Here is a 27,942-nt window from a genome sequence, read left to right as displayed (position 1 = left end):
ACTACTCTTGGCTGAACATCTTCACTGAGGTCTAAAAACAAGATTTCCCCCTTGATTCTCTGAAATAGCAATTAAGAGCAGATTCAGCCTGAAAATCCTAGCATCCACTGACAATATTTTTTTGGAACCATATATTGTTTATCGTGCACATATTTACACTGTTAGATGCCAACTGTTCTCATATTTGTAAATTTAAAATTAACCAACCATCTAGCCAGACAAAATGAAGTTTACCCCAAGCTTTGGTTAAAAATATTGCCACTGCATAGTTTTTGTTATTGCCTGACATTGCATGTCGCCTGATTACATGAAAAGCAATTGTTTTTGTGCCAAGAGCAATGTATGTCTTTCTATTGTAAGGAGAAAAAATATGACTCTGTCATCTTCATTGACATTTGACAACCTTCAGACAAGCCATTTGGTCAAATGGAACAAATGAGAGGCAAGCTGGCTAGTGTGAATGGAGATGGCATGCCTCTTAATCTCAATGAAGTTTGATCTCTGCCAGGAATATTGCTATTTCACTGCCTTCTCCTTTTTGCAGCAATTGCAGACGTCGCGATATGATTCAGTATCTGACTAAGCTCTCAGTCAGATATGCAGACATGCCATCAGTACACTTTCCAGCAAGACATTCATACTTGTTTCCCTTTGACAGGGGGGTGTGCATCACCCTCATGCTTCTGATCCCCATCTCACAGGCCGACAGGCCTTTCATATCTTTGGGGGTTTCTGTTAAAACGCAGGCATGGAGGGAGGTTCAAATGGCACAGATGGCAACGTCAGAATGGAACAAGTTTGGGAGCTAAACTCTTTTAACAAAGGAAGCAGTTCTAAACTCTTGAAATGTAACCTTGGTCCACAAAGCCTTTGTTGCACTACAACTAAAACTCGTTTATACTGTCAAACAGGAAATGCTTTTATCTCGGTCAGGAAGATAAACTAATGCTCATCTTTTAACCCTCCTTTGGGCAATATTTCCTTCAAGAAGGCTTTTGAATGCTCTGTTGTTGATGTTGTTGCTTTTTTTATTTATTTATTTTTTACAGCGTGTCAGAGCTGACTTCTAGCTAACCTTTATAATCTTGACCACAGCAATAAAGCCGTTACAGATTCATCTCTCCTCCTGCCCTCCCTTGTCATCCAAGCCCTTAATCTTTACACTGTGCCTTTCTCCCAGAGCGGATATATAAGTATTCATCCAGCTTGGAGGCAGGGGAAATGTGACACAGTTGTATAAGGAGAAATATGGCGATGTTGGGAAGATCCTATAACTAGTGTTTTATTGCTAAATAGAGAGGGAAGTGCTCTAGGAGGAGAGGTCATAAATGTGCTATATCAATATCAATATTCATAATCCCTTTATTGACTTAACTGTTTAGTTACTTGGTTGTGGTTCGTGATCTTGTATCATAAAATTAAAATGAATGTCTACATAAATATTTTACCTTTGCTCCTCCGTGGAAAGGAATCAGTTGCTATTTTTGTTTGTCTGTTTTAAGCTTGTGCTCATAACAGATCTGCAGAGTTTACTCAGGAAGAATGTGCAGAAACTGCCATTTGTTCAGCTGTTGTTACTAACAGTTCTAGCAGATTGGATTCATTTACAACATTTTCATCCCAACAATCACCAACTCGTTTAATTGTAGACCTGTCGAATGCTTGGTAATTGTATTTTTGGCCCGACTCCAGAGTGTGCGCCTCATCTCGCTCGGTGCAGAAATGCGAGCGAGCGAGGTGTGCACGCATGCGAGGGAGCGTGAGTTAAACAGATGCAGCCCTCTGCCACTTGCCTCAGGTGTCTCAGAGTGTTTCCACCACTTCCTCTCTCTTTCATCCACCGCCAATTTACCTGCCAGGTGCAATGACTCAAATAGCGACAATGTGCACTCATACTTTAATACTTTTCCGCTGTCAGTTCACACAGTCCCATTGGTACAAAGACAAGCTCAAAGACAAATGCAAGCACACCTTCATCTGCAGCATGTGAAATAGACCGTGTTTCCTGCACCATATTATTCAATGTCTTTTTTGTTCTGAAACCGAGGTTAAGATTTTATTAGCAATGATTTTTTTGGAAACAAGTATAGTTTAGATAAATTGTTTGGGTTATTTTTTTTTTTATTGAATACATTTGAAGACTTAAATCCTCACCAGCAGAACAGTAACAAAAATCAGACCCTGGCTGACCGACAACAGCAGCTCCTGCAATTCAAATGAGGCAAACCTGCTGAGGTGAAGCTTTCGTGTTCCAGCTCTGCAAACTGGCCTGATTGGAAGAATTTCAGCGATTGTTCAGATATAGGGAGGCCAATCAGGACCGAGTACAGGTTTAATGCTCTGATTGAATGCAGAGGGAGAAAACCGTGTGGATTTTAGGAATGGACTTAAAACTCAACTGCATAAACAAAGCATGTCCTCACTGATTATACTGTTGAAAGTAAATGAAGATAAAAGACTTCCCTTATTTTGCATTTGTGTTTCAATTAGAGATGGCACGATACCACTTTTTTATGTCCGATACCGATACCGATATCATAAATTTGGATATCTGCCGATACCGATATGAATCCAGGGGCAGGGATAGCTCAGTAGGTAAAGTGGTCGCCCCATGATCGGAAGGTCGGCGGTTCGAATCCACTTAACGGCTACCCTGAGGTACCCCTGAGCAAGGTACCGTCCCTACACACTGCTCCCCGGGCGCCTGCTTAGTGGGCTGCCCACTGCTTCACTGAGTGAATGGGTCAAATGCAGAGAAAAACAAGTAATTTCCCCATGGGGATCAATAAAGTATCCATTATTATTATTATTAATCCGATATAGTGTTTTTTTTAATCAACAAAACTGTTTTTTAAAATATCTTGCTGCATTTTGCAAGTCTGCAAGTTCATACTCAAGTTTAAAACAACAACTACACTAAAGCTATTCTGTTATACCTGTATACAAAAAAAATATTTCATAGTTCAGCAATACTGATCAATCTAATAAACTTAGACCTACACCATCCTCCCTATTCTGGTATTTTAAAGAGTACTTAGCGTAAATATTAAGCAACCTAACTAATAGGGTTCCAACTCCCAGCAACAACAAAAATAAATAAATAAAAAATAGGGAACCACCCCTCACGCGCCACCTCATGATGCTTAATCGACGTAATCAACCTTAATTTGATGCAGTGTGAAAAAAAATGCACAGAAATCAATTCTTTTTCAAGAAATATTAAATAGATTCAACATCTTTCTTCAACAAAATTGCAGACTGCACAGATGGTACCTCAAAGGAAAAAGTACTATAGCTTACTAGGGTATATATATTAGACTTAATAGTTACTATATACAGTAATTGACTTCTATTCATTTTACATCAAATTAAAACTTTGGGTGTCAAATAATTATTTATTAAAAGCTAGACATTTTAAATGAGAATAAGAAAGAAAAGTATGTCTTTGTGCCCCCTTTTCCCAGTTAATGCCCTATCGGCCCCCCTGGGTAAACTTTGCTAGATCCGCCCCTGCACAGTTACCAGCCGTCAGCTACTAGAAAAAGATCCTGGTGTAGAAAGTAATATTAAATAAATTGTAACAACAGCTTATCAAGCTTAAACGTGCTGCTGTTGTTCAGCCGCTGGTTTGCTCTTTCTGGCGCAAAGTGGACCAAAAACAAACAAGAGAGACTCGTGACAGAAAAGCCGATTAGCTGATCATTAGCAGTTTCACGATTGAAGTAGCAGCCGGAGAGCGAGAGGCAGTTGCTGTTAAGCTTAATGTGGGAATGCTTTACAAACATTCAGAGATGGACTTACACACTTGCTTTACTTCTCTCGGGGATAACTTTGTCGGAGATGAAATGCCGGGTTGCTAGCGAAGCTCCAAATGCTATCCAGACCACCACAGGTCCACATGCCACAGCTGCTCTATCACGTGATGCATACTGCTCCGACGTGCTAACGTTCTGAGGTGAGTTACGGTGTGTTGCAAGTTTTGTGAGGTGCTTTCGTGATATTTAATGGATCGGATTACCTTTTTTATTTTTCTCCGATATCCGATCCAGTAATTTAGGTCAGTATCGGACCGATACCGATACGTAATATCGGATCGGTCCATCTCTAGTTTCAATGTCAGAAAACTGTAGAAAATATATTAATAATGTCTAAAAACAAACCATCCACTGTTTTGTGGACCTTTTTGCCCCGTGAAAGTGCATCTTATAGATTTCTCATTTGGGATGAAAGTCATTCACTGAAACATTGTGCCACAAAAAAAGAAAAAATAATCAATTTTGCACTATTCATTTTATTTACTCAAAGGTTGCCTCATTAAGGTGCTGGCTATCACAACAATATACACATAGCAGGAACCTTTGGTTTTAACAAGGCTATAAAATCTACCAGGGCAGGTTCCTCCACCCATGCTTGATGTGCCAATCAAGTGCAGAAACTTCCCAAGACACTGAGCTTTCTTAAATTGCTACTGGACCAAAAAAGCAAACCTTGTGTTGGTTGATGTTGTGGTGGAGAAAATTGTTAAGCCATTTGAGTGTGATGGAGACACTATACCAGAGAACAGGAACATCTTAGGTGTACTCTAAGCTGTAGAGCTTATTTCACAGAATCCCCTGGGGAGATTTCTAGAAAGATGGTATGAAGCAGGTTCAACCATCAAACAGCTGTAACTCAATAATTTTGAGGCTGTTGAGTTACAAGTTGTTGCCGGGATTCTGTCACTCCAGATAAGCTCTCTTTCTCTCAGGTAAACTCACTAAAGATTTTTGGGGATATTAGGCATTAGAAAAGCTTCACCTGTTCTGACTGCTTTGTGAATCCTGTAAAACAGTAGTTTGCCTATTTTATTTATTTACCTATAAATCAGAAACATATTTCATTTGGCACTCTGTTTGTCTAGTAACAACACTAACAAGAATCGTGTGAACAAGGTGTGGGAATTTGCTCTGAGAGTAGCCAGGGGAGTATTGGATGTGTATATCAGAGCTCAAACAAACGTGTTGCCAACTCACAAATTCAGCCTCTTATTCATCGTCCATGTAGATGTTCCACAGGCCAAATTTTGACATCAGCGATTAAAGGCTAGCTTTTCCAGCTTCTTTCTCAGGAAGAGAATTTCTCATGGTTCCATAAATATTAATTGAATGGACCTAGGCTGCAGGAATAACTTATGCAAATTCATAAATTGAGGGCTATTCACCTCAAAGCAATTTGTTGATGAGGTAAGTAGGGATTCAGGCCCCAGTGCGCTAAGAGCAGAAACGAGGGAAGGGCTCTCTGTGATTCTGTGGTGCCTCGGACACACAAGTGCATACCGCCACACACAGTTTCCTTTCTGGTGGATGGCTGGTGATTCTGGACACAGGATTGCAGAGCAGATAGACTCTGCATCTACAATTAGGAGCCAACTGAGTCACACAGTTTTTTTTACAGAGGGAGAGATTTGTATAAAGATTTGCTTATTTGTTGTTTTTTCGGTAAGTGGGATTTTTGTTTGTGGCATGTCAGTTACTCTGTAGGGTCACCACTTTGCCCCAAACTACTGAATGGATTGTCTTGAAATTTGAAAGAGAAATGAATCATCCTCACAGGATTAATGGCTTTGGCAGACTTACGAGTGTTTGTATTTGTGGTTCTGAGTGAACCACATGCAATCGAATATGCTGCATATATTCAGGATCCCTGAAGGACTTTGAATTCCACGGCTATTAATTGGACACTATTGCTAATGTTTCATTATGCTGATCCTTTTTATTTTCAAATCAACCATTTCTAACATTTTTTTAATCAGCCACTGTTGGTCCATAATGCAAAATAAATAAACAAGGTTTAGAAATTGTAATGGATTGTGTACCCAAAAATTTGTAACTGGTAGTTTAATAGGGACTGTATCTACACTGTATTTGTTAGTGCACACATGCCATTCAGTGTCTCGTTTGATGAAGCAAACAATCTTCTACCAGAGTAAGATTTCTTATTTTTTTCTTCTTGCAAATACAGCTTTAGAAAAAATATTAAAAGTTATGCAAACTTTTATTTTACCTGCTTTATTTTTGATGCAGCTAATCATTTTTCTAAGCTTATGTCCCACAATATTTGTTTCCTTTTTCTCTTTTTTTTCTAGGCGGAGGGTTTTTCATTTTAGGTTAATGCACCGTGTCCCCAGCTGAGCCTTGCAATTTGGGGCCCAGCTTAACAGACCGTGTTTCTTTTGGATTCTCCTCAGTAAAAGCCACCAATATGTTGTCCTAAAAACTGAAAATATGACCATGGAAGACTATACTGTGTTTGTATTTAACTTTGAGGATACATAAGACTGTTGTAGGGTGTTCAAAATATGTTACGTACATCCTATCTGATTGTTATATTTGAACTGAGACTTACTAGGATTCTAACACTGCCAAATATTCAGAAAAAGTTGAAATATTATATGTGGGAATCGGTAGAGAAAAAAGAAAGAATGAAAAAAAGAACAGGTGTGCTCAGATCGTACAGGATTTCACATCGGGAGGTGCTCCCTGTGAAAAGTCAGACTTGTCAAAATTATTGATGAACCAGTCAGAAACCATTTCTACAGGTGATGCTGCTGATTTGTTTCAGCAGCACCTGCAAGAAAAAAAGATTCTGACACTCAGCATGGTGTTACCTGAATGTGCTGGTAAACATTATCACTCAGTGCTATCCCCATTATTTCACTGAAATTCAAGCCACCAGTGCACCTGTTCATACGATCTACCAAGGACGAGTCCTGTGTGACTCAATTGATGCCAAGCATTTCCAACAGTAGCCTTTAAAAAACACACACACTCAATTGATTTCTTAACAAAGTATCTATTAATACATTGCACATACAGTTTTCCGTCTCTTCTTGGTCTCCTTCACATTTGATAGTCTCTCTGGCCCCACATCCACCTCTCAAGTTATTTGCTGCAGTCGACATCCATCTTCCCAGCAAGCGATGGGTGTTGGAGAAAAGTTCCTCCCGCAGATCAAATGGTCGGAAATCAAGATGCTTCCTCAGCATGTTTCCTGGCTGGTGACTTTGAAGGAGATTGGCCCTCTCGCTGTGCTCACAGAAGTACCTCAGTTTCCCAAAACAACAAGAAGAACAGTTTGATTGCACCCAATACTGCGACAATAAAGCAGGTTGTCTGAATGAAAGCCAGTCACAGTTTAGTTATGTAAGAGAACTAGAGTGTTGCAGCATCTTACCCTCTCACTTCCCTCTCCTGCTGTGAGTGTCTGTCTCAATACATGGTCTTACACTTTCATCAAACTCTCTGTGTGTCTCTCTCTTCCTCCATCTTCTTCTAACACATAAAGCTGCATCTGTGTCCTTCCTGCTTTGTATTAGTGTTGGAGAAGTTACGACTTTTCCAGTGTTTCTTGTGTGCTTGTCTGAAGTGGAAGCTTTTCGCCAAAATAGAAATCCTGCCTGCTGCTTTCTTAAATACAGTAACGGTTTGTGTCCAGGCACTTTGGAGCATTAATGAACCGCAAGGAAACATGCCACAGCAACGGGGTTGCTAACTATTGATTGAAATGACTCTGTCTGGCCTGTATCGGTGCTGTGTTTACATAAAAACCACCCATGGCAGCGTAGTCACTGAAAACAAAATTTTAACTGAAATATTGGAAGTTAAACTGTTGTTGTTTTCACCCTGCATCGGATTCAACTATTGTGCACTCCCACTGGTCTTTTGTGCTTAAGTGGCTTGATTGTTTCTGTGCCACTATTTGGTTATTTGTTTATCTATTTCTACAAGCCCACGCAGTTATTTTTTTTTTGTGTATTTCACAGCAATGCACCTTTTCGGCCTCAATTGGCAGCTCCAAGAGTTGGACAACCAGCCGGCTTTTGAAAATGGAGGAGTTGGGAAAACAGGGCCCACTCAGTCGAGTGTAGGGACAGCTCTCTCTGCTGATGGTGAGGAAATAAGAATGACATGTAATGCACAATATTAATATTATTTATTCTTTTGTTGGCTTCACTGGATTTTAGTTTGGATTGTATATAAAATATATTGTGTGGGTTTTAAATATTCTGAATACTAAACAGTTTAAAGGAAAGGGGAGGTGTTGATTAGTTATTGGCCAATGAATGAAAAACTTTCATCTAAAATCAAGGGTTTCTTTAGTTGATGCATTTGAAATTTAATGTCAGAACAAAAAGCAGAGTGAGTTTTAACGACACACAAATTAATTAAATCAAGCAAAGGTCTAAATAGCAATAAAGACAAATTCCGGCTGCAAAACATTTGGCTTCCACATTCAGCTCAATGCCCAGACTTTCAAATTTATTGAGATCTTTCACCTTCTGAATATTAATTAACTGATTCCAGACAGCTTTCTACTCTCTAATCATAATCTCGGACCATTGTGTATTCATCAACAAGCAGGCGGGCCATTGCAGCTCACCTTTACAGCAAAAGCCACCAAATTAATCTCTAAGCGCACACATTATTTAGAATGCATAGCCATGAAAACAATAATTGAGTTGAGTAGGCCAGGCAAAAGCTCAGTTGTTTAAACTCAACTAGATTTAAATCCTCATAAGTACTGCTAATTAAGATAGCATGAGACAGGTTTTGGACTGTTTAAAGGCAATCAATAGTCAGCTATTATTCTCCCTGGAGGTAAACTTGGCTTCCAGTCTTCACTTTGACTGAAGCTAAAGTGACAGGCAATGGCCTCATTACACGCACAACACTGAGGCATGCAAATAACTGGGGTCTGCCACAAACAGATATAGCCACAGCTACAGTATATCTATGTCCACACTCTATAATGCGTAAGAACAGAAGAAGCAGTAAAGGTATGCAAGTGTATCATCCAGCTGCATTCCTTCCTCAGCAGAGCCTTAGCTGGTAGGGGTTTAAAAATGCTTTACAGCTTTATCTTCTTAACAATAAAATGCATTCTTATAATAGCACCTCGCAAGCTACAGTTTTTTAATTGAGTATGAGTTATATTTAAACCCACTCTGCCACTCGGAGGGCACAGTTTAAAGACATCGTTCTCCAAATTGTTTTGATTTGCTGTTATTGGTCTGGCAAGGTAGTGCTCAGTATATGTGACAGATTCCATTTAGACCTTATCTGATATGAAGGCTTAGTCTATGAGTCACCGGGACCAAAGTAAAAATGGAAGACTTGGCCTCTTAGTCTTATAAAAGGGCAATTATATCTGGTCATTTTGTTGTTGAGCAGTGCATCATGGACTACAGGGAACCATTACTTTTAATACTCCCTTGCTCAGTCACAATTCATTTGGAAAAGATATGACTATTATGCCCCTGTGCATGAATAAAACAATTCAATGCTGCAAAGCAAAAGATATATGAAAAATGAGAGGATAGCAAGATTCTGCGATGACTTATTTGCACTGTTGGTCAAATGGTTTAAAAAAAATGTGTTTTTTCCAGTTGTTGTTGGAACTTGCACAATGTAACTTCTCAGTGTGTCCAGCCAATGCCAAACCAGCTCAATGGGGTTTAAATATGGGGACTCTGCTGCCCTTCCATCATTGTCCACTTTTCTTCTTCTGATATTTTGGCTCATTATCGTGCTCTAGGATGACCAACCAGTCGGTCTTCCTTTTTTCCACCATTTTGATAGCATTATGCTGTATTAGTTCCTGCAGTAGAGTGTAATAATCAGAAGGTATAGTAACAAAGTCGGTTCTGATACGGGCTTTGCACAGAGACGAAGGCTGTGTGAGCGATCATTAAAAGTTGAGGGAACTGTTTGCATTAACTTTCAGTACTTATTTCCATTGTTGTGAGAAAGCTGTTAATCCTTTTTCTTAATCCTTCAATATGTCTGCTTTTATTCATTTATTTATTTATATATTCATTCTTTGGGTAGTGTAGTTACTAGTTTTTGTATGATTTATTTGCTGGAATTCATACTTATTTTTGGAGTTCTTCTAAAACTTTTGGATGGTTGTGTTCAGTCAATATCACCTTAACTCTATGGTTTCGGGTTTGTTTCTCTCTTATAGGAAGGACTAGCGTGCTTCATCCGGAAAACAACTCCATCGATACTGGGCAGGTGGACATAGGGAAGCGAGTGGGTCAGAGCATTCCACCGGGTGTGTTCTGGCACTCTCAAATAAACATGGAGGAACCAGGCTTTCTTAAGTTCAACATTTCAGTACAGAAAAATGCACTGATTGGAGTCTATGGACGAAAGGGCCTCGCACCATCTCACACTCAGGTAAAGGCTTTGATGTAACTTCTTTAAAATTAGGATAGTGTGAAACTGAGTCAAGAAAACCAAAACACATCGTCTTATATTTGAAAAGTCCGATTGATAAGCGGTGAAAGCATATTGCTAGAGAATGTGCTTACTGGGGATAACTTGGATGGTTCTTTCTTTGTCACTAGTGTAACTAGATTTAGGACCCCAATATCTAGTCTCACCCTTGTTGCTCTGTTCAACTCTCAACAGATTTAATTACATTTAACGTCCTTCAATGGTGGATATGAACATAAAGTCAAAACAGTGAAGATATCCTGACGTTTCTGGAAATCCTTCCTTTTGCACTGCCTTTTTCTGTTGTTCTCAGTTTGTTTGCACATATAATACCCTGTATGTTTAATGTTTTGCATCAACAAAAATTATTGTACATCCAATTAAGGATGTAAAGATTTATTTTTTTAACCTTTTATCATTTATTTATTTGCACCTTTAGGGCACAACACAGTACTGACATATTAATCACCTTGTAAAGGCTTTTTAGCTGCTCAGTGCTCCATTATCAGGTTGTGTGCATTGGTTAATAGAGGCTTTTCACTAATGGGTGCCTGCTGTGTCTGGAAAAAAGGCAAAAACCGTAAAGTTTTACGAGCTACTGAAATCTCTCACCGAACACTTTTCTTAAGAATAATTACAGTAATTATCTGTGAGTTTATCACTACGAACAAGCCTTTTTTGCTTATATCTACTGAAGAGAGTTGTGGTGGCAGGATTTAGAAATTTGATTGCATTTTCTATTATCTGTGGAAGCCATTTCACTGTGTCCTAAAGAAGATGTGGGTGAAACTGACAGATTAAATTCAGATTACATAAGGGTTGTTTTTTTTTCCTTTGCTTTACTTCTATATGAATATGGGGGCTTTTGCAAATTAGAACTCGGTGTAGTTCAATTTTCTGCTCTCAGGTTTGATTTGCCCATGTGTGTGGGCATGCACAGCTTTCACTTCCACTAAATGGCTGCCATTTGCAAATTGAAGTGTTTCCAAAATGTCTGATGTGTCACTTGAATGGCATTTCTGGGTATCTGAATGTCCAGTGTCTAGTGATGGTGATGGAAGCACTCAGACAATGGCTATTTTCCACCACACTTGACAGCAAAAGCTCTTAGCTTCACCTTCTCGACATTCTCTCTTAGTAAAGATGGGCTTCACTCAAGTGAAGACAGTTAGGGCCACTCTTGATGGAAGAGAGTCCAATGCAAGTGACAATAGGTGAGCTGGATTGCACTTTCAAGGTGAAAAAAAGGTAGCCCAACAAAATCAAAGACCAAAGGGTACTAATTAACAAGACACTACTTTTATGTCTCGAGCAATTGTTGCACTGACACTCAAGCTTGTCAATGGTGGGCACTGTGTCCATTGTTCCAAATTACATTCTATTCAGGTACTGGGGGCACAAATCAATGCATTTACTTAACTGAGCATGAAAGACCCCAATGAGAGATATTGACTGTTCGTCGTATTCACAGCTTGGAAGACAAGACTGCATTTAAGTGCAACAGCCTTTCCACCTTTCTCAAATATAGAGTTCCTCCATCTGCTATTGAGTGTCTCTCTGTGCTGATACAAACCAGAAGTTGGGAGGAACAAACTTTCCTTTTTTCTTTTTTTCTTCTTAGCAATTTGTACTCTGTTGTACGACTACGGCTTGTCCACTCAATCTAAAGGCATTCACCGCCTCTGAGCATTCCTCCTCTGTCCATGGGGCATCCAGCAGTCTCTTCACGCTTGGTCTCTTGACTGTTACTCACCCGTATTGTTGGATTGAGATGAGTTGGGGAGGGGGCCTTTCACACAAGCTAGTCGAGATGTATGCACTTGGCCGGGGAGTTTAGGGTTTCTGGGATGAACTGTTTTATTACTTCTCCCTCAAGTCAACAACACAAAGAAGTCAACTTCCGCCAGGTTAATATCCCTACCCTGCCCCCCTGCTCTGCTCAGAACGCTTTAAATCACAGCATTGACTCTTCCTGCCCCTCGCTTAATGCTCTCTTCTCAGTCGTTTGCAAGTCAACTAAAAGGTCGCCTGGGCCTTTGAGTTTGTCACATTCCTGAGCACTAAATCCTGTTTTAATTCACCTTTTGTCCCCATTCTTAATCCATTTGGACATTTGTTGTGTTTCCGTGAGACAGACTATTCCATAGGTCCTCGATTATAAGTGTCTTTTTTTATCGCCCTTAATGTGGATTACAAAAGAATGTTAAAATTATTTGTAAATTCAGTTATTACTGAAATCAAATGATGAAGTGTTGACTTCCAGCTGAAATAAACGGAACATTTGTGGTCAAATTTTATAAACGTATGTGTCTGAATTTTCCCTTTAAAAGTGCTTCAGCTGTGGTGTCAGTCAGAAATCAATGGCTTAAACAGTTCATCAAAGCCCTCTGCAAACAGCCTCATCGCTGGATTTGAATTGGAGCTCTTTAAAAACAGCTACTGTGCCAATCTGTATGCATCCCACTCCTAAGAAATCCACAGACTCTGTTCCAGCCTGAGCCTTTCACTATAGGCTCAGTGCATCTGTGTCGCTAACAACTGCGTTAGCCAGGGGATCTGCTGTCTTCATCAGATGTATTCCTCTGCAGCCTGTAGCATGTTTGGGGATTTTTGTGTTACACTGTTTTCTGCTGCAGAGCTCTGTGTACCTTGCAGCTTCAGTCAAAATGAGGCTCAGGTGTCGAGCAGGTGCAGTGAGACCAGATGTACCAATTTACTCATTGGCAGGAATAACTCGTTACTCCTTGTTTACCCTTTAAATCAGTGTTTGTTTGGAGCTAATATATCGATATGCTGCTAAATTCCTCACATATAACAATAAAAAAGAAAACGCCTGAGGTCACCGTGTCTTTAAGTTGCATTTGTTCTCATTCACTAGCACAGTGCCTGTTCAGGGAGAGCCCAGGGCATTTTCTGTCCCTAAAATGTACACATTTTTCCTAAATGGCTGTTCGGGCAGTCTGCTGTTGTGAAAGCTAACAGATACATGTATCATGTTAAAAAAGGGAAGGAAAAAAGTTACTAAAAACAGCACAAGAACATAAAATGAGATTAATGCCAATTAATGCACTTGCTAAATAATCAAACACAGACTCACCTTGCAAGAAAAAGCTACGTCAAATCAAATTATATGTGGTCATAAATGTTCATATTATAATCTCTTGCAGTCAGCGTTGGTTCTTTAGACATCTCACAGTAAAGTACTGTGTAACAAATATTTTAATCAAACTAATCACTCATCCAAATGATACCAAACTTGACAGTGCACAAGCATTGCAAAACGAATCATTGATTAGACTGATTCTTTTAATGATTTGCATCTACATTCTACTGTTTATGATATCCAATGCTGATTTGCATTCAGTACAGTGGATGGTTATTTCATGGGAATAATCTTGGAATCCATATGGTTATTTCTTAGCAATCTACAGATATCAAAAGAAAATTAGCAGGACCATTATCATCAATGATGTCGGTTTTCACTGCCTGCCAATCGAGTCTACTGACTTAAATTTGAAGAAACTGTGTAAAATGTGTATAGACGTGATTGAGAAACATGGTATTTATTTATATTCTGGACAGGTGCTCCTGAACTGAATAAATGAGAATTTTTACTATCACCATTATTACATTATCAATGTTAATTTAGCAGATTGTAATAAACACATTGCCAGCCTGTCTGTAAATTCACTCCCACCCGACGTAACAATATATTTTTGGAACATTTCTGAGCATTTGCCCTAGAGCCATATCAGCTCTATCAGTATTCAAACACCTCTCCAAACCACATCTATCAACTCCAAATAGCTTTCACTGAAAAATCAACATTTATTATACTCTGAATATTTGCTGTGTACACGAACCTGTTATGGCTGTCTTGCTTTACAACTAACTTTGAGTCCCTGTCAGACTGTGCATGCAAAGCATTCAATATTTAAAAAGATCAAAACTTTTTGAAAACTCTCTCTCTCTCCTTTACTGTCTGATTTAATTAGGCTGACATTAAAGGTCCATCTTTTGCATCTGCTGGAATCTGTTCTGGCTTTTGTTTTGCAGTATGACTTTGTCGAGCTACTGGACGGCAGTCGGCTTATCGCCAAAGAGCATCGGGCTCTGAGTGAACCGGACACAAGGGCCCGCTCAGACCCAGTTGCCGTCCACCAAGCCGGATTCATCCAGTACCTGGACTCAGGAGTGTGGCACTTTGCGTTTTATAATGACGGACGGAACGTGGAGACCGTGTCCTATAACACCATCATCCAAGGTATGAGGACACACATCTGCTATGAGAATGAGTGCAGTTGAAATAGTGCGTAATAACATGTTCAGAAGACTTTAATTTAGCTGTGCCTGCATGAACAAACACTTAGATATTTGGAAAATCTGGCTGCCACACAAACATGCTGAGCTTTTTAAACTTTGAGAAAGCAAGGAGGCAGATCTGGGCTTCCGTTGGAGGGTAGTGGATTATTGTGCTCAACACTATAATGCAAGACCATACACAGCATTGATCCTTCCCTCCTAACAACCTCTTCAGTGTTCTGAAGTCTGTGAAATTTCCTTGTGGGTTTTGCGGTAGGAAAAACACTGAGGTTGAGTTAACGTTTTTTTCTTTTTCTATTTCCTTCGGGGGTTCCATTGATCTGGCCCTACAAATATAAAGGTATTGACGTGTGAGGTCAAAATTGCCTGGGTCCGACGCTAGCTCAATGAACATCCAATACAAGCTAGAGTAATAACAAAAAAGTTTGCCCCCTTAACGCAGATCAAAATGAGGGTCCCAGTCTTTTGGGGGTGCCTTTTATGAGCGATGGTCTGTTGAATGAACACAAGATCTGTCTGTAGGATATGTCAGATTAACTTCAACTCGGAGAGGATTTGAGTTGTAAACACTCAGGAGATTGCATTGCTTGTGTGGGCATGATCAGTCATTCAAGGGTTTGGGGTGGTGGTGAAGCGTTAGACGAAATAAGAAAAAGGAAATTGTGTCAAGGAAATACATTTGTTGTAATTTGAAATGCCTTTGTGGCTTTTACTTAACATGGCTTACATGGGAACAATTGGTCTGCAGAATAGTGTTATGGAGGCTTAGACCTTATTCAGACATGGACAAATAGCTGTAAATGTATGCCATGACTGATACAAGCACTGCAGATAAGAGATGCTTAGAAATTCTATATTAATGCAGGGGGGATAAAAGAAAAATTGCTGGCTTGGCTGGTTTGCAGTATTTCACACATTTTTACAGTTGTCAAATGTTGTATTAAAGAGGAAATTTAGATTTGTTGTAATGTGACAATCTGATGAGTTATTAATTGTTGGAATTACATGCTGCTGTACCCACAGAATCGGTGACAGAGTGCACACACAACTGCTATGGGAACGGGGAGTGTATGGCAGGATCGTGTCACTGTTTCCCAGGATTCATAGGACCATATTGTTCCAGAGGTAATTGCTCAGCGTCTTTATTCATCTTAAAGGGTCAGTTCAGCTAAATTAAAAACAAACAAAGACAACTATATATATGTGTGCTTTAGAAAATTGGATTGCCATAATATAACTGAAGTAAATACACTTTTGTTTTTATAATGCTATGTTTGTCAGTTGGTAGGTTTCCAGCAGTCTCAAACTAGAAATGCAGAATTTGCTGTTTAGACAGTTTAAAGAGACTCCAGTGGATATATTCATGCATTGCTTGTCCACCAGAAAGAACAGCTCAAATATAATATTTGCTTATGTATTGTACAGGCCTTTTCTGTGTGTAGGTCTATCTATCTAGCTATCTGTGACCTGCTCCTGTAAGACTGAGGTGCTTCCTGTTCTGATTCTTGATACGATTTGTGTTCTGGCTTTTGGTCATCACAGGCTATAACTGTACTTGCACTTAATTGTTGCAGTTTCACATTATTGACAACTAACTCCAGCATCTTCATGACTTTCCATTTGGAACCATGCAGATGTTCCTGCTTCCCAGATCAATTTGCTTAAAAAAAAAAAAAGTGATATATAGTTACGGACAGAAGGTCCTGAGTTCAATTCCACCACCTGCTTTCTGTGTGGATAGTGCTCTCCAGGTACTCCAGCTTCCCCCCACTGTCTAAAGTGCAAACAGCTGTCTGTCTCTAAAGATAAGAGGAAGAGACTGGATGGAGAAATAGATACATTTTTAACTACAAGTTCAGTTTAAAACAAGTGCACAATCGATACGTGAATACGAAGTTGTATCTGGGAACATAATTTGCCTACCAACCACTCTAAAGACTCGAGGAAGTTTTCATTCTCTTGGCTGTTTTTTTGGCAAGCTAAGCCTGCGGGCTTGCTTGCTTTACTTTTAAATTATAGACAAAAAAGGGTATCAGATTTCTCATGTAACTGCAAATCTACAGTATTTCTGATGTTTTTCCCATCTACATTAGATGAAAAACAAAAAACAATACAGAATGATAAAAATGTACCTGATGTCTTTCTTCAGCCGCCTGTCCAGTGTTGTGCAGCGGTAACGGCCAGTACACCAGGGGGCGCTGTCAGTGCTACAGCGGCTGGAAAGGCACCGAGTGTGACGTTCCTGCGTCCCAGTGTATTGATCCTCAGTGCGGGGGACATGGGCTCTGTGTTGCTGGAAACTGTGCGTGCAACACAGGACACAAAGGAACCAACTGTGAACAAGGTAACCTGAAAATAAGAATTCATCCCTCCGGATTCAAAGCAGCAAGATGCAACATATTCCTGTGTGAAGCTCGGGGGGAATCGACACAGTCCATTGGTGAAACAATTGGTGTTTTCGACTCCACCAAGCAGATAATGCTTTGGATGTCGTTATTGATACGGGTTGTATGAATTAACTCCCTCTTAGTGTTTCGAACACATCAGGGTACAAGCTGGAACAGATTGAGCAGAGTCTATTGATGCAGTCACCTATTGGAAGGCTCCACAGATGAAGACACTTGTTAAAATCAATCAGTCAATGGCATCTGTTCCTCTGCTTACTAAGGAAGTGCTCCTTCTTCTCTCTTGTCAAGCTCTTTCACCTCCCCCGTTCACTTCAGTACTTCAGTGCATTCAACTTTATTGATCTCCACGCAGACAAAAAGCAATTATAAGCTCAGATTTACAGCTTACAGGAGCTTTTGACCTTACATGTAAAATGCTATTAAGTTCTTTAATGAATATACTGTGGTTTTCTTTGAAGTGAAACAATATGGGAAGGAAACATTTATGGGAGGAAGCTGCTTTTGTAGCTCCAAGTAAGGGCTCCAGTTTGACAAATTGGCAAATAATCATTATCAGCGTCCGAGTAGATATAGAAATGCACGGCGCAATCAGAAAAACGTTGCAGGAAATTATCCCTTGTTAGTAATGGGTTGATTATGTTGGTCATAATTGCCAATTATTAACCTAGATCAGCAAGTTGGTCTGCAAATTGTTAATAGTAATTGATTGTATCTGTCTAGACACTAATTGTGCTGCTTTTCCTATCGCCTGTAATGGAGCATAATTATGCTGCCAGTATGTTGGAAGCACCCTATAATATACCGTAGAGGAGCTGGTTGAACATAGGGTGGAAAATTACTACTGGCCACCACCAAACCCTGCAAAAAATTTCAGCTGCGCCTCACCAGCCATCATCTTGCACTCAAGTATTTCCACTCTAAAATGATTTTTGGCTGGTAGCAGACTCAAAGTGGCCAGGATAAATAAGTAGGGTTATATCCAATCTAAAAGTGGTAAACTGACATTGCTGTCACACTTGCTGTGTGTCCTCAGTGGACTGTGTGGACCCGACGTGCTCTGGTCACGGAGCCTGTCATCATGGCGAGTGCCACTGTAACCCAGGCTGGGGAGGGATCAGTTGTGAGATCCTGAAGAGCACTTGTCCAGAGCAGTGCTCCAGTCACGGCACCTTCAACACCGACTCGGGAACCTGCATCTGCGAGGCGAACTGGACAGGTGCCGACTGCTCCATAGGTCAGAACGCTTTTTCGCTTTCTTTCCACCTCCTAAAGCTATCGTGTGTGGGGTTTATGATTTTAGGTTATGTAATAATTATTATTTTCAAAGTCATTAAAGAATAATTCTATTTAATAATTCATTTTAATTAATAGTTTGCTCAGTGAAACCTTAATGTGATGAAAAACGGTGACACACACATACCTTAAGGTCAAGAAGAAATCTGTGAATTGGAGCTAAATATGAAATGAATAAAAACGTATCACACTGGATCTCAGCAAGACCATTTACCTTGAAAGGTGACACACTATTTAATACCGTTCTATTTCGTTCCTTTGCTTTCCTGTCAACCGACTAATTGAGCTTCAGCTTTAACTTGATTTTCATTAATATAATGACAGAAGTTTGCCTAGTTTGTGTCGCAGCTCTGCTTTTGGTCTTTTTCATATTTTAGGCACCTTTTCAAATTCTACACATTTGCCAAAATAGAATTAAAGCAAGTTGGTGTTAAATCTGTAGTCTTTTATTGTATTTGTCTGTCGCATTGCTGATTAGTGCAGGGTTGTTCCACAAACAAGTCAATGCAGACAGTGCAGCGAGATCTATAGTATTTTTTTTTTCACTTTTTTGTGGAAGAAGTTTCTCTAACGAGTAATTGGTACCACATTTCTCTGCGTGTATTCCAAATAAACTCCCCCTCTTGCTGTGCACAGACACCGGGTATCGTAAACAGCAGATGTATAAGCCTTTATTACCGGTTTTAAGTTGAAATAAAAGCTGTCTCACACAGTGCGGTGCATCTACATCTGGTTATCTTATTAAGAAACCTAAGCAACAATTATTTAAATTTTGAATAGAAATTAAAAAAAGGAATTAGAAGAGAAATTTGTGTGATTTATGATTTGATCTTTAATAATTTACAAAAAAAAAAAAAAAAACGACACAATTTGAGGTAATTTATCACTGATGTTTTTGAAATATCATTAAAAGAACATTGAAGAACAATTTGTTTTCCTAAATGAATATGCCACGTTTTGGAATGAACATTTTAAATCAGTCATAAATCAGTGTTTCTCAGCTTTCTCACACATAAAGCACAAAGGAAACAAAATTATTCATTTGTTGAGTTCCACTGAATCATAGCCTGGGACTGCACCAACAGATAATGATGAATAGGAGTTTGGCTGACTGACATTTCTCATCTGAAGAGCCATGAATACATGTTGCTTTGGTGTTTTATGAGCACTGCTGTTGGTTACACCTTTTTTATACCACCCCGTTTCTTGTTTATTTTCACAATACAACATTTTCAACTAAAGACATTATGTTTTATGATGAGGAAGCGTTCCCAAATGGGCAAATGGGAATAACAATACCAAATGTCTGTTTACATGACACAAGCACTCTAAAATATCTGAAAAAAAACCCCCCAAATCTCAGCTGTTTACCAAGTGAAAGTAAGAAAGTAATTTCACCTGACTCCAGGAAACAAACTCGACACAAAGGCTTTGTTGGATATAAGGAGACAAATGACATGAGTCACTCATGTTTGGACATAAGTCTAGACTGAAATCTGTCCTAGTTCTGCTAAGTTCATGCTTTGCTTTTCTTCCTAAACTTTCTCTGTTAAAAAACCTACAAAACCAGCATATGACTTTGCTTAAATTGGATTACCAGATCTGATGTTATGGGTTTTGATTTGCTTACCAGTTTGAACCTAAATGATTTTTTTTTTTTTAAAAAAAGGAAAAAAAGGCAACTGCCTCATTTTGTCACAGGCTGAATAACTCAAACTGCCGATGTGATCACGCCGTCAAAGTTGTGTAGTGAACACTTGTAGCATGTGCAGATTATAAACGCAGCATATGTTCAGAACAAAAGCGTCGACTCCACGCTACTTTTCCTTGACCTGGCATATGTTCTTCTTGAAGAACAACACAAATGTATTTTTAACATCATAAATGCAATGTAGTTTTGCTGCAGCTTTAGGTTTATTTTCGAGGAGATGAGAACAATTAGTATTCCCAGCTGCTCACAGCACACCCTTTTCATTTGTTACCAGGTTTGCATTCAGGCGGTTTATCTCTCGACACAGGTAGGTGACATGATAGTTCAAAGGCTGGCCCCTCCCATCTGTTATCTGTGCGTGAGATGTAGATGATTTATTTGCAGTTCCCTACACTATTTCTCTGTGCGTTAAAACCAGAGAAAAACACATGCTGAGTCAAACAATTAAAACCAGAAAGTTGGAGTTTGTTTCAGTCAGTATAAAAGGCTGTTGAATATATTACTTTTGGCTGAACTTCAAGCAGAAATTAAAGCATAAGAAGGCTGGATGGTACGTTTGAGATGCCTGTGCAGGCTTTTTGAAGCAGCATGTTGCCAGTTTGGTTGGCACTCAAGAAAAAAAAAAAAAAAGGAATTTTGTTGGTGAAAAAAATTTCTTCTTTTCTTTTGTGTCTCACTTTATTTTCTGTTTTTTGAAAGAGAAGTCATTTGTTATTCTATTAAACCTTTTGACATTTCAAACACAATCCTCTCACTCAGCAAGATATCTCAGGCTTGTCAATAGTGAGGGTGGCCTCAGTGCGGTCCACAACTTAGGGAGTTTACTCACCTGGGTGGGTGGAGAATTCCTTCGCAATTAATGCTGCGGTTCTTCTTTAATTAAATAAACTTTAATTAACAAGCGCGTAGCATGAATCGACCGCCCACAACCTCTCAGTCAGGGGCATGTTAAAGGCAGATAAACACTTTTGGACTAATGAAAAATTGATTGCATAGATTCTATGGGAAGGAGGTATTCCTTTGGAATTGAATGACTCCTCTCCAGAGGCACACTTAATATTCTACAGTGTCGGCTCAGCTTAATCAGAACCATCCAAGGTCCGTCAATCGAAGAAAAACTCTATTCAGAATGCTGGAACAGAGAGTTAAAAGAGCCTCAGTAAAGGGGATGAACATAGGAAAAGCAGCAGGGGTGGATTGGTTTTAAAAACAAAAAAAACCATGAACATCTAAGACTTGTTACATTTTGGGCAGCAGAATGAAGCTGGCTAATTTGCTTTCACTGACAGCTATACCAAGTTTTAAAAAAGCACCTAACTTTTTCGTCATGTGGCTCTAAATTTTCTATAGCATTTATAGTCACTTAGAATTTGAGGACATACTTGAGCTTCTTTCGTCTCGCACACTGACGGCTATTGTCACAGCAGAAAGCTTTATGGCTCTTCTGTTCGAAAGCTTTGATAGAAGCTCTTAGTTCCAGGAAATCAACATTTCTTATTCCCAGACAAGAGCAGCCACAGATTGTTGAGCATTAGCTTTAGCCTCGTACAGACTGATTTACTTACCACCCATGGATTCAATCATTTGAATTTTGTAAAGATAACACAGATTTATAACAGCTGCTCAGTTTTTTTTCAGAACTCCATACTTGAAGACATGCTGATCTAACATTTTATAAGAACCCACTTAAATCCATAACCCTCGCCTCAGTCTGCCAAGACGCCATGCAAATGAGTGTTCGTAATATGTAAAACCTTAAAAGTGGTTGTTTTGGAAGTTTTTGGATACACAGTAATTGCAGTGTTTCATTGTTCAATGCTTTTATGGTGATGACAGGCTTTGTTTCATTTGATGGTAACCACACTTGTAAAAAAAAAACAGTTTGTGAAATAATTAGAATTTAAAAAAATAGTTACAGGAGCTACAGCAAAAGCAAGAAATTAACTGTTGATTGTGCGCGTGCTGGAAAGAAATGTCCTTTTATTACGATACTGTCATGAACATTAGTTTTCTATCAGCTAGATGTCGAATGAGTCATACGTTATTAATAAGAAGACCAAGTGCTTATTTTTATATACCTATAAAGAGTCTATAAGTGATTATTTTATACACTTTGCTATCTAAAGAAGTAGCACAAGCAACTTCTCGGGTTAAGGGGAAAAAAAGAGAAAAGTCCAAGGTGCCCATTTCTTCCAAATGCAACTTGTTTTGGGCTCGGAAAGCAGATAAACCTTCATAGACTTCCGTGTTAAAAGGCCAAACTTGAGAGAAGAAGAAAAGCAGGTTTACAGCCTGGTCCAAAAGAAAGAAGTTTATTTTATGGGATTATTTTTCTATGTATTATCCGCTGGTTAAGTCTGACGTCATTTCCAGGTCCAAAGACTCCTTTGGTTCCCAAAATCAAACACTCAGGGGCGGGTAAAAGTTAAAAACAGTCTGAATTCTTTCAGCTCCAACAAAATAATCAGTGTGGCTGTTCTCCCAGGTTTTTCAACAAAGTTTAACATCCAAGAAGCTATGAAAACAGGATTTACAAAGTTTAGTGGAGTTGGAACTTTGCAAGAAGTTAGCTCTTTAGTTTCCCGCTAAAGATGATAGAATATTTTCTGATTGAAGTATTTCGGGGAAAAAACAACAACAAAAATGGCTTTTCTATCATTATGGACATAAACAGAAACGCAAAAATAAATAACAACGACATTTGAAGAGTTAGTAAAGGTGGGTTACCTGACTTAGAATCAAATGATAAATAATATATAATTAATAATTTTTTCCCTTAGTAAAAGGTTTTGTTGAGGGTAAACGGGCAAAGCCAAACATGAAGCAAGAAAAATGCTGAAAACAGAGAAAAAACCTCAAAAAACCGTTAATAGAACGTCTAAGATCACATCCACAACACGAGGATGGTTTTGAATATATTGATGTGTTGTTTGAATTACTGTGGAAAAAGTCATGATCCAAAGCTTAATATCAACGGTGAAGCGCAGGATAGTCGAAGAGCACCTGCTATGGTTGACTTTTGACAGCAGTACAGTATGTCAAACATTCACACAACCAATAGAAACACAGAATGACCAGAGCAGGCTCTGTAATAGACAGAAATTCCATATTACAGGCATAGCGCAGCAGCCAGTGCAACCATAATTTCCGACTTGGTCAACCTAGCGGTCGGCGCACAGCATGTCGCTTTTTGTGTGAAACGGCCCTGATTTTTTTCTGAAGCATCCACATAGTCATAGAAAATGATTCTTTCTATTAAATAAAACAGCATTACGACACATTAAAAAGACTGCAGCCTCTGTGGATGCAGTAGGATCTTGGACCACGAAACATGATTGATACAGCACTGCTTAACAAGCGAGAGGGGCTTCTCTGAAAGACAGGTGGTGGTTTGACAGACGGCTAATTTGAGTCACTGAACTGGAGCTATCCTCCATGTTTGTAGTGTTTGATCCTTTTAGCACATTTTAAATTTAATTATGTTACAAATTTTACGTTTTTTGTGGACAGTTATTTAAGATCGTGCTAGAGGTCTCGCTGTTTTTTTTCTCTTCGTATTTCTTTGTTTTTTTGTCAATCAGTGAATTTCTAGCATTATTTATCCATCCATCCACTTGCTTCCACTCGCCCTTACGACAGATGGCATGTTATTATTTATGTTGGTGCTAATTAGCAGGTACTTATCTGTGAGATGCATCCATATAGTGTATGAATGCACCCTGCTAGCCTTAGCTGATAACTTGGCACTCTACCCTTTCGTCTGGCTCCAGACTACAACATGGCAACTCCCCAAATACCGAACTCAGAGATTCAAAATGGTGCAAACAAATGGCTGAATCTTATGTTTTCAGAGCTTTTTCTTTGTTTCTTTGTTTCTTTGTTTGTCTGCACCTTGCTGAGAGGCGAAAGGAATGTGGGAGGTGTGGCCAACACGAGTGCTCCAATGGGACATACAGAATATTTGAATGTTATAACCTTTAATTTTTCATTTCTTCAGTGTGCATTTGAACTAGTTTCAGTACACCCCGTGCATATTGCAGTGTACAGTCGTTTAAAGGCTACATGGGAAACATAGGATTTTCACCTGGATCCATAAAAGTGATCATGTCATATGTCAAGATTAATATGATAAATTGTAGATGAAGAAATATTATTTTTTTTTACCACTCAGTCTGCATTTTGGTAAAGTAGCAGCAGGATAAAACTTAAAAGGACATTTTTTCTATGCAAATTATTCTTTTTTTATGTCTGTCGTGCATTCCAGTCTACACTCTTTTTAAAAAGAATTGTTTCCACAACAAGTCCACTGAGATCCATATCGCACAAGAAAGCAGCAAAGGCCTGACATTTCCCGTGTATAACGATGCGTCTTAAACATTCTTTTAACAGATAGCAGTAATTTTGACTCTTTAGATGAAATAGTGTCAGACATTGAAGTAGTTGCCTTGCAGTGTCGGGATTTGTCTTGCACGGTTTTTATGTCTTGTTTACAGTTAAACTTATTGGCCCACTTTAACTGAGGAAGCTCACACTTAGCAAACATCAGAGCGTTTTTTTTCTGCGTTGGCAGATGCATCTATTCAGCATACAAAAATACACGAGTCTAGAAGGGAGGGGGAAAAAGGACTTTTCAAGGAACAGAAGCTACATGTCTCCATGGCTCTTTGTTTTGCGACAGAGGTGTGTGTGGTGGACTGTGGCCCCCACGGCTCCTGCATAAGTGGTGTGTGTCACTGCGAGGAAGGCTGGACAGGACCAGAATGTGAGCAGAGGGACTGTCACCCACGCTGCATCGACCACGGAGTCTGCCGAGAGGGCAAGTGTGACTGCCACCAGGGCTGGACGGGTGAACACTGCACCATCGGTGAGCCATGGTGACACATACAGTAACGTACACCTACACACCCTTGACAGAAGGGCACAAACTGCAGAGGAAATTCATTTATGGGCAGATTTAAAAGGGCAGCTCTGGAGTGTGAATGTCAGTATTTTCAGCGCAGCTTCAAGCATCAGGCACAGATTGTGGTACTGCTGTCGCTGCTTACCTTTTCAATACAACTACCTTAGCATGGCAAGTGATGAGTAGTTTTTGATGATATTCACAGAGCTTAGAGGTAAACAACTGCGTCTTGCAATCCAATTTTCAGAGATCACTGAACCAAACACTGTATCCATGATCTTTATCCTTATCTTCCTTTTTTTTAAATGTTTATTTATATATTTATATATCTTCTAAACATTTCTGTGTCTTATAACATTTCTTCTAAATGTCTGTCAGACACAGTCAGCGTTGGAGGGTAACTCAAAAAGATTTACTCTGCTACATGTTTATTACGGATTTTTAACATCAGTTTATCAAACCTGTCGCATTTTTGAAACTATATAAGACCTTTTTGTCTCAATAACTAACCAGATGCAATAACAAAGCACTTCTCGTGTAAATATTTAGGTGCTGGAGAATAATCCAAATTTTATGGTATAAACACTTTTACAATAATTACTGAGCATTTTAGTGTCAGATTTTCCTTCAGAGTGACTCTATTTACACAGTCTTGCTGCTTTTTCAGTAAAAGCTTTGAGTGCTTCCACCCCCACTAGCTTCGGTGACTATACTGAACATAATAGCACCATTTTTCAATGTATTCATTCCGTTCATTGTTATTAATTTGATGAATTTTATTATTTATTTTAAAAAAAAATTTGTTGGCTGCTGATCCTTTTGGCCACCAGCTTCTGTTCAACAAATCTATTTGTCTTTTACCTGCTGTCAAATATTGTGGTGAGTATAAATGTACTGGAGGTGGATTAAAACTAGAATTAAACCTTGGAAACAGAGAGAAACTTGACAAAATGAATTTCTGTTACAAGGTTGCCAGTTTTGCTTTTAAATCAAGATGTAACGAAACATTTTCCAAGTTTAAAAAAAGAAGCGCCGGGATCTTACGCACAGATGTTATCTCGTCTCTTTAGAGAGAAGGAAAAAAATCTTCTTGCGACGCCGTATTACAATTAACTTTGTAATTTAGAGCATCGGTTTAGATATTCAACCTTTCGCCTGCTGAAGTGACGCCTCTTTTAGTGAGTCAAGGGCAGGTATTTAGGGAGCCAAAAAGCCACGGGTAGGCCTCTTTGGAATATCATTTTCCTGAAATGGCAGTGCTTCACCTGGCATTAATGAGGATAATGAGTTCTAAGATGTCACTTCCTATTGACCTTTAACTCAAGCTTCCTTCACACCTTACCCTTTGTCAAAGGTCCTGTAGTTAAACCTTGACCCGCCGCTTCAAGCAGCATTCCCCCAAGTGTAATTTCCAACCTCTCAATGCCGACACATTCTCTCTGAAACAAAGATCTAGCACTCCAAACTCTTGAACCCTAATTATGTATTTACAAGTTCTCTCATCAGCAATCCCGCTGTCCACAGCGCATATCCATCTCCAAGGGGAGACGAGATTGCAGTGAGGGAGTTGTTGGAGGGGTCACATTCCTGATCTTATTAATCTTTCCCTCCTAAGCGCCGACTGTGCATCATCCATTTTCGCTTTCTTTCCTTCCTTCTGTTTAAGGTTCCCAGCAGGAAAGTAACTCCTTGCTTTGGATGCAGGGTCAATGAATAGGCAGTGCGTTACCTTTTCTTGGACGACTGGGAGCCTATTTTGTCTTTCAAACCCTGAATAACTGCCATTTGCACAAAGCGTCTTTTAATCACATAACATGGTCAGAGTCTGAATAGAGGACTTCCTTGGCCATTGTATTGTCACATGGATCTAGATCCTGTTTCATATGCAAGGCTTAACCCATTGTCGCTGCTTTCTCAGTACTGCAGTTTTCCGCTAAGGTGTTTTTGATTTGTCTTTGTGTGCTGCTGGTTCGTTGGCACGCTGTTGTTAAAATCGCTGAAGGAGAGATGATGGGGGAAAAAAAGTATAGTATTCTGCTTCATGATGCATTCATATTGGAATGAGGCCGAGCCTATACTCCTGACAAGCAGACAGTAAAATGTTTTGAAGCAGACCCAGATGAAACTGGCTCATACACTCTGACAACAAAGAGTGTTATAACACACAGATATAAAGAAAAACAGTGCGCTCGCCGTTATTTTAGACCATCTTTCTATGGCAAAGTAAATCAGCTGGAGAGTTTTAAAATGAATATTTCACTGGGAACATATTGCCGAATTCTTTTATGTTGCTTCCTGTAGACAGAATACAAATCATTATCGGCATCTATAATTCTGATTAATCACTTAGTGCTTTAATTAACATCTACACTCACTTTTTAAATGCTAGATGTTTCCTCTTGATGTAGCAAAACTGTGGATCCATCCCTCTAAATATGCTGCTTCTCTTTCTTCTTCTTCTCTTACATAAATGTCCTACTTGTCAGTTTTCCCCCCTATTTACATATCTTTAACTAACTTTTTCTTATGTCCATTCTCTTTTCTATTTTATGTTTGTGTGCCTGCCTGTCTGTCTCTTTGCAACTCCGTCTTGGCTTACATGTATTAGCCCTGGATTCAAGAGTATCAGGTAACAAAACAAAACAAAAAAAACACTTTACACTTGAAAATTATACACTTCACTCTAGATATTTTTTTCTGAGCCAGCTGAACACCTTTATTTTGCTTAAAAATGTGAACTGTGTTAGCAATGGGTGAGCTCACTGCTTCCCTCTCTTTCAGTAATATCAATAACATCCTGTCACTCATGCTTAATATTAGCTATTCGGCTCAATCACCATAACCACTGTGATACATTCAGAGGAGAGAGATTGAAATTAGAGCAGCAGCTAACACGTGGGGAGGACAGCAATAATCTTCGGGAAAACTACCTGCAAAGCTTCTTTTCCAAATATTTAAACCAAGTTGGCAGGTACATCAGCTTTATGCCAACCACGGTTTCCACTTTTTGTACTCCCTGTAAGTTACAATAAGTAAATGTGTTTGTCAGTC

At 39.2% G+C, this 27,942-nt stretch overlaps 1 protein-coding gene across 8 annotated transcripts in view; it reads left to right on the top strand.

The window, feature by feature from the left end:
- Positions 1-27,942, top strand: part of LOC146581590 (teneurin-3) — a 133,494-nt gene that overhangs the window by 67,049 nt on the left and 38,503 nt on the right. For 5 of the 8 annotated variants that reach the window (XM_085284238.1, XM_085284254.1, XM_085284248.1 and 2 more), the window contains 8 exons: positions 7,802-7,927; positions 10,003-10,217; positions 14,313-14,520; positions 15,603-15,704; positions 16,729-16,923; positions 18,021-18,221; positions 24,670-24,855; positions 27,500-27,520. In XM_085284238.1, coding sequence (XP_085140364.1) covers positions 7,802-7,927; positions 10,003-10,217; positions 14,313-14,520; positions 15,603-15,704; positions 16,729-16,923; positions 18,021-18,221; positions 24,670-24,855; positions 27,500-27,520 — 1,254 coding nt within the window. The remainder of the gene's footprint in view (positions 1-7,801; positions 7,928-10,002; positions 10,218-14,312; positions 14,521-15,602; positions 15,705-16,728; positions 16,924-18,020; positions 18,222-24,669; positions 24,856-27,499; positions 27,521-27,942) is intronic. The other 3 variants (XM_085284258.1, XM_085284257.1, XM_085284268.1) reach the window with 2 other exon arrangements.

This window comes from Mchenga conophoros, linkage group LG2 (genome assembly GCF_057382185.1).
Source record: "Mchenga conophoros isolate Kocher_MC1m ecotype Shallow Benthic linkage group LG2, M_conophoros_male_GT1.1, whole genome shotgun sequence".
NCBI lineage: Eukaryota > Metazoa > Chordata > Actinopteri > Cichliformes > Cichlidae > Mchenga > Mchenga conophoros.
This window is presented reverse-complemented; position numbering and strand designations above follow the sequence as displayed.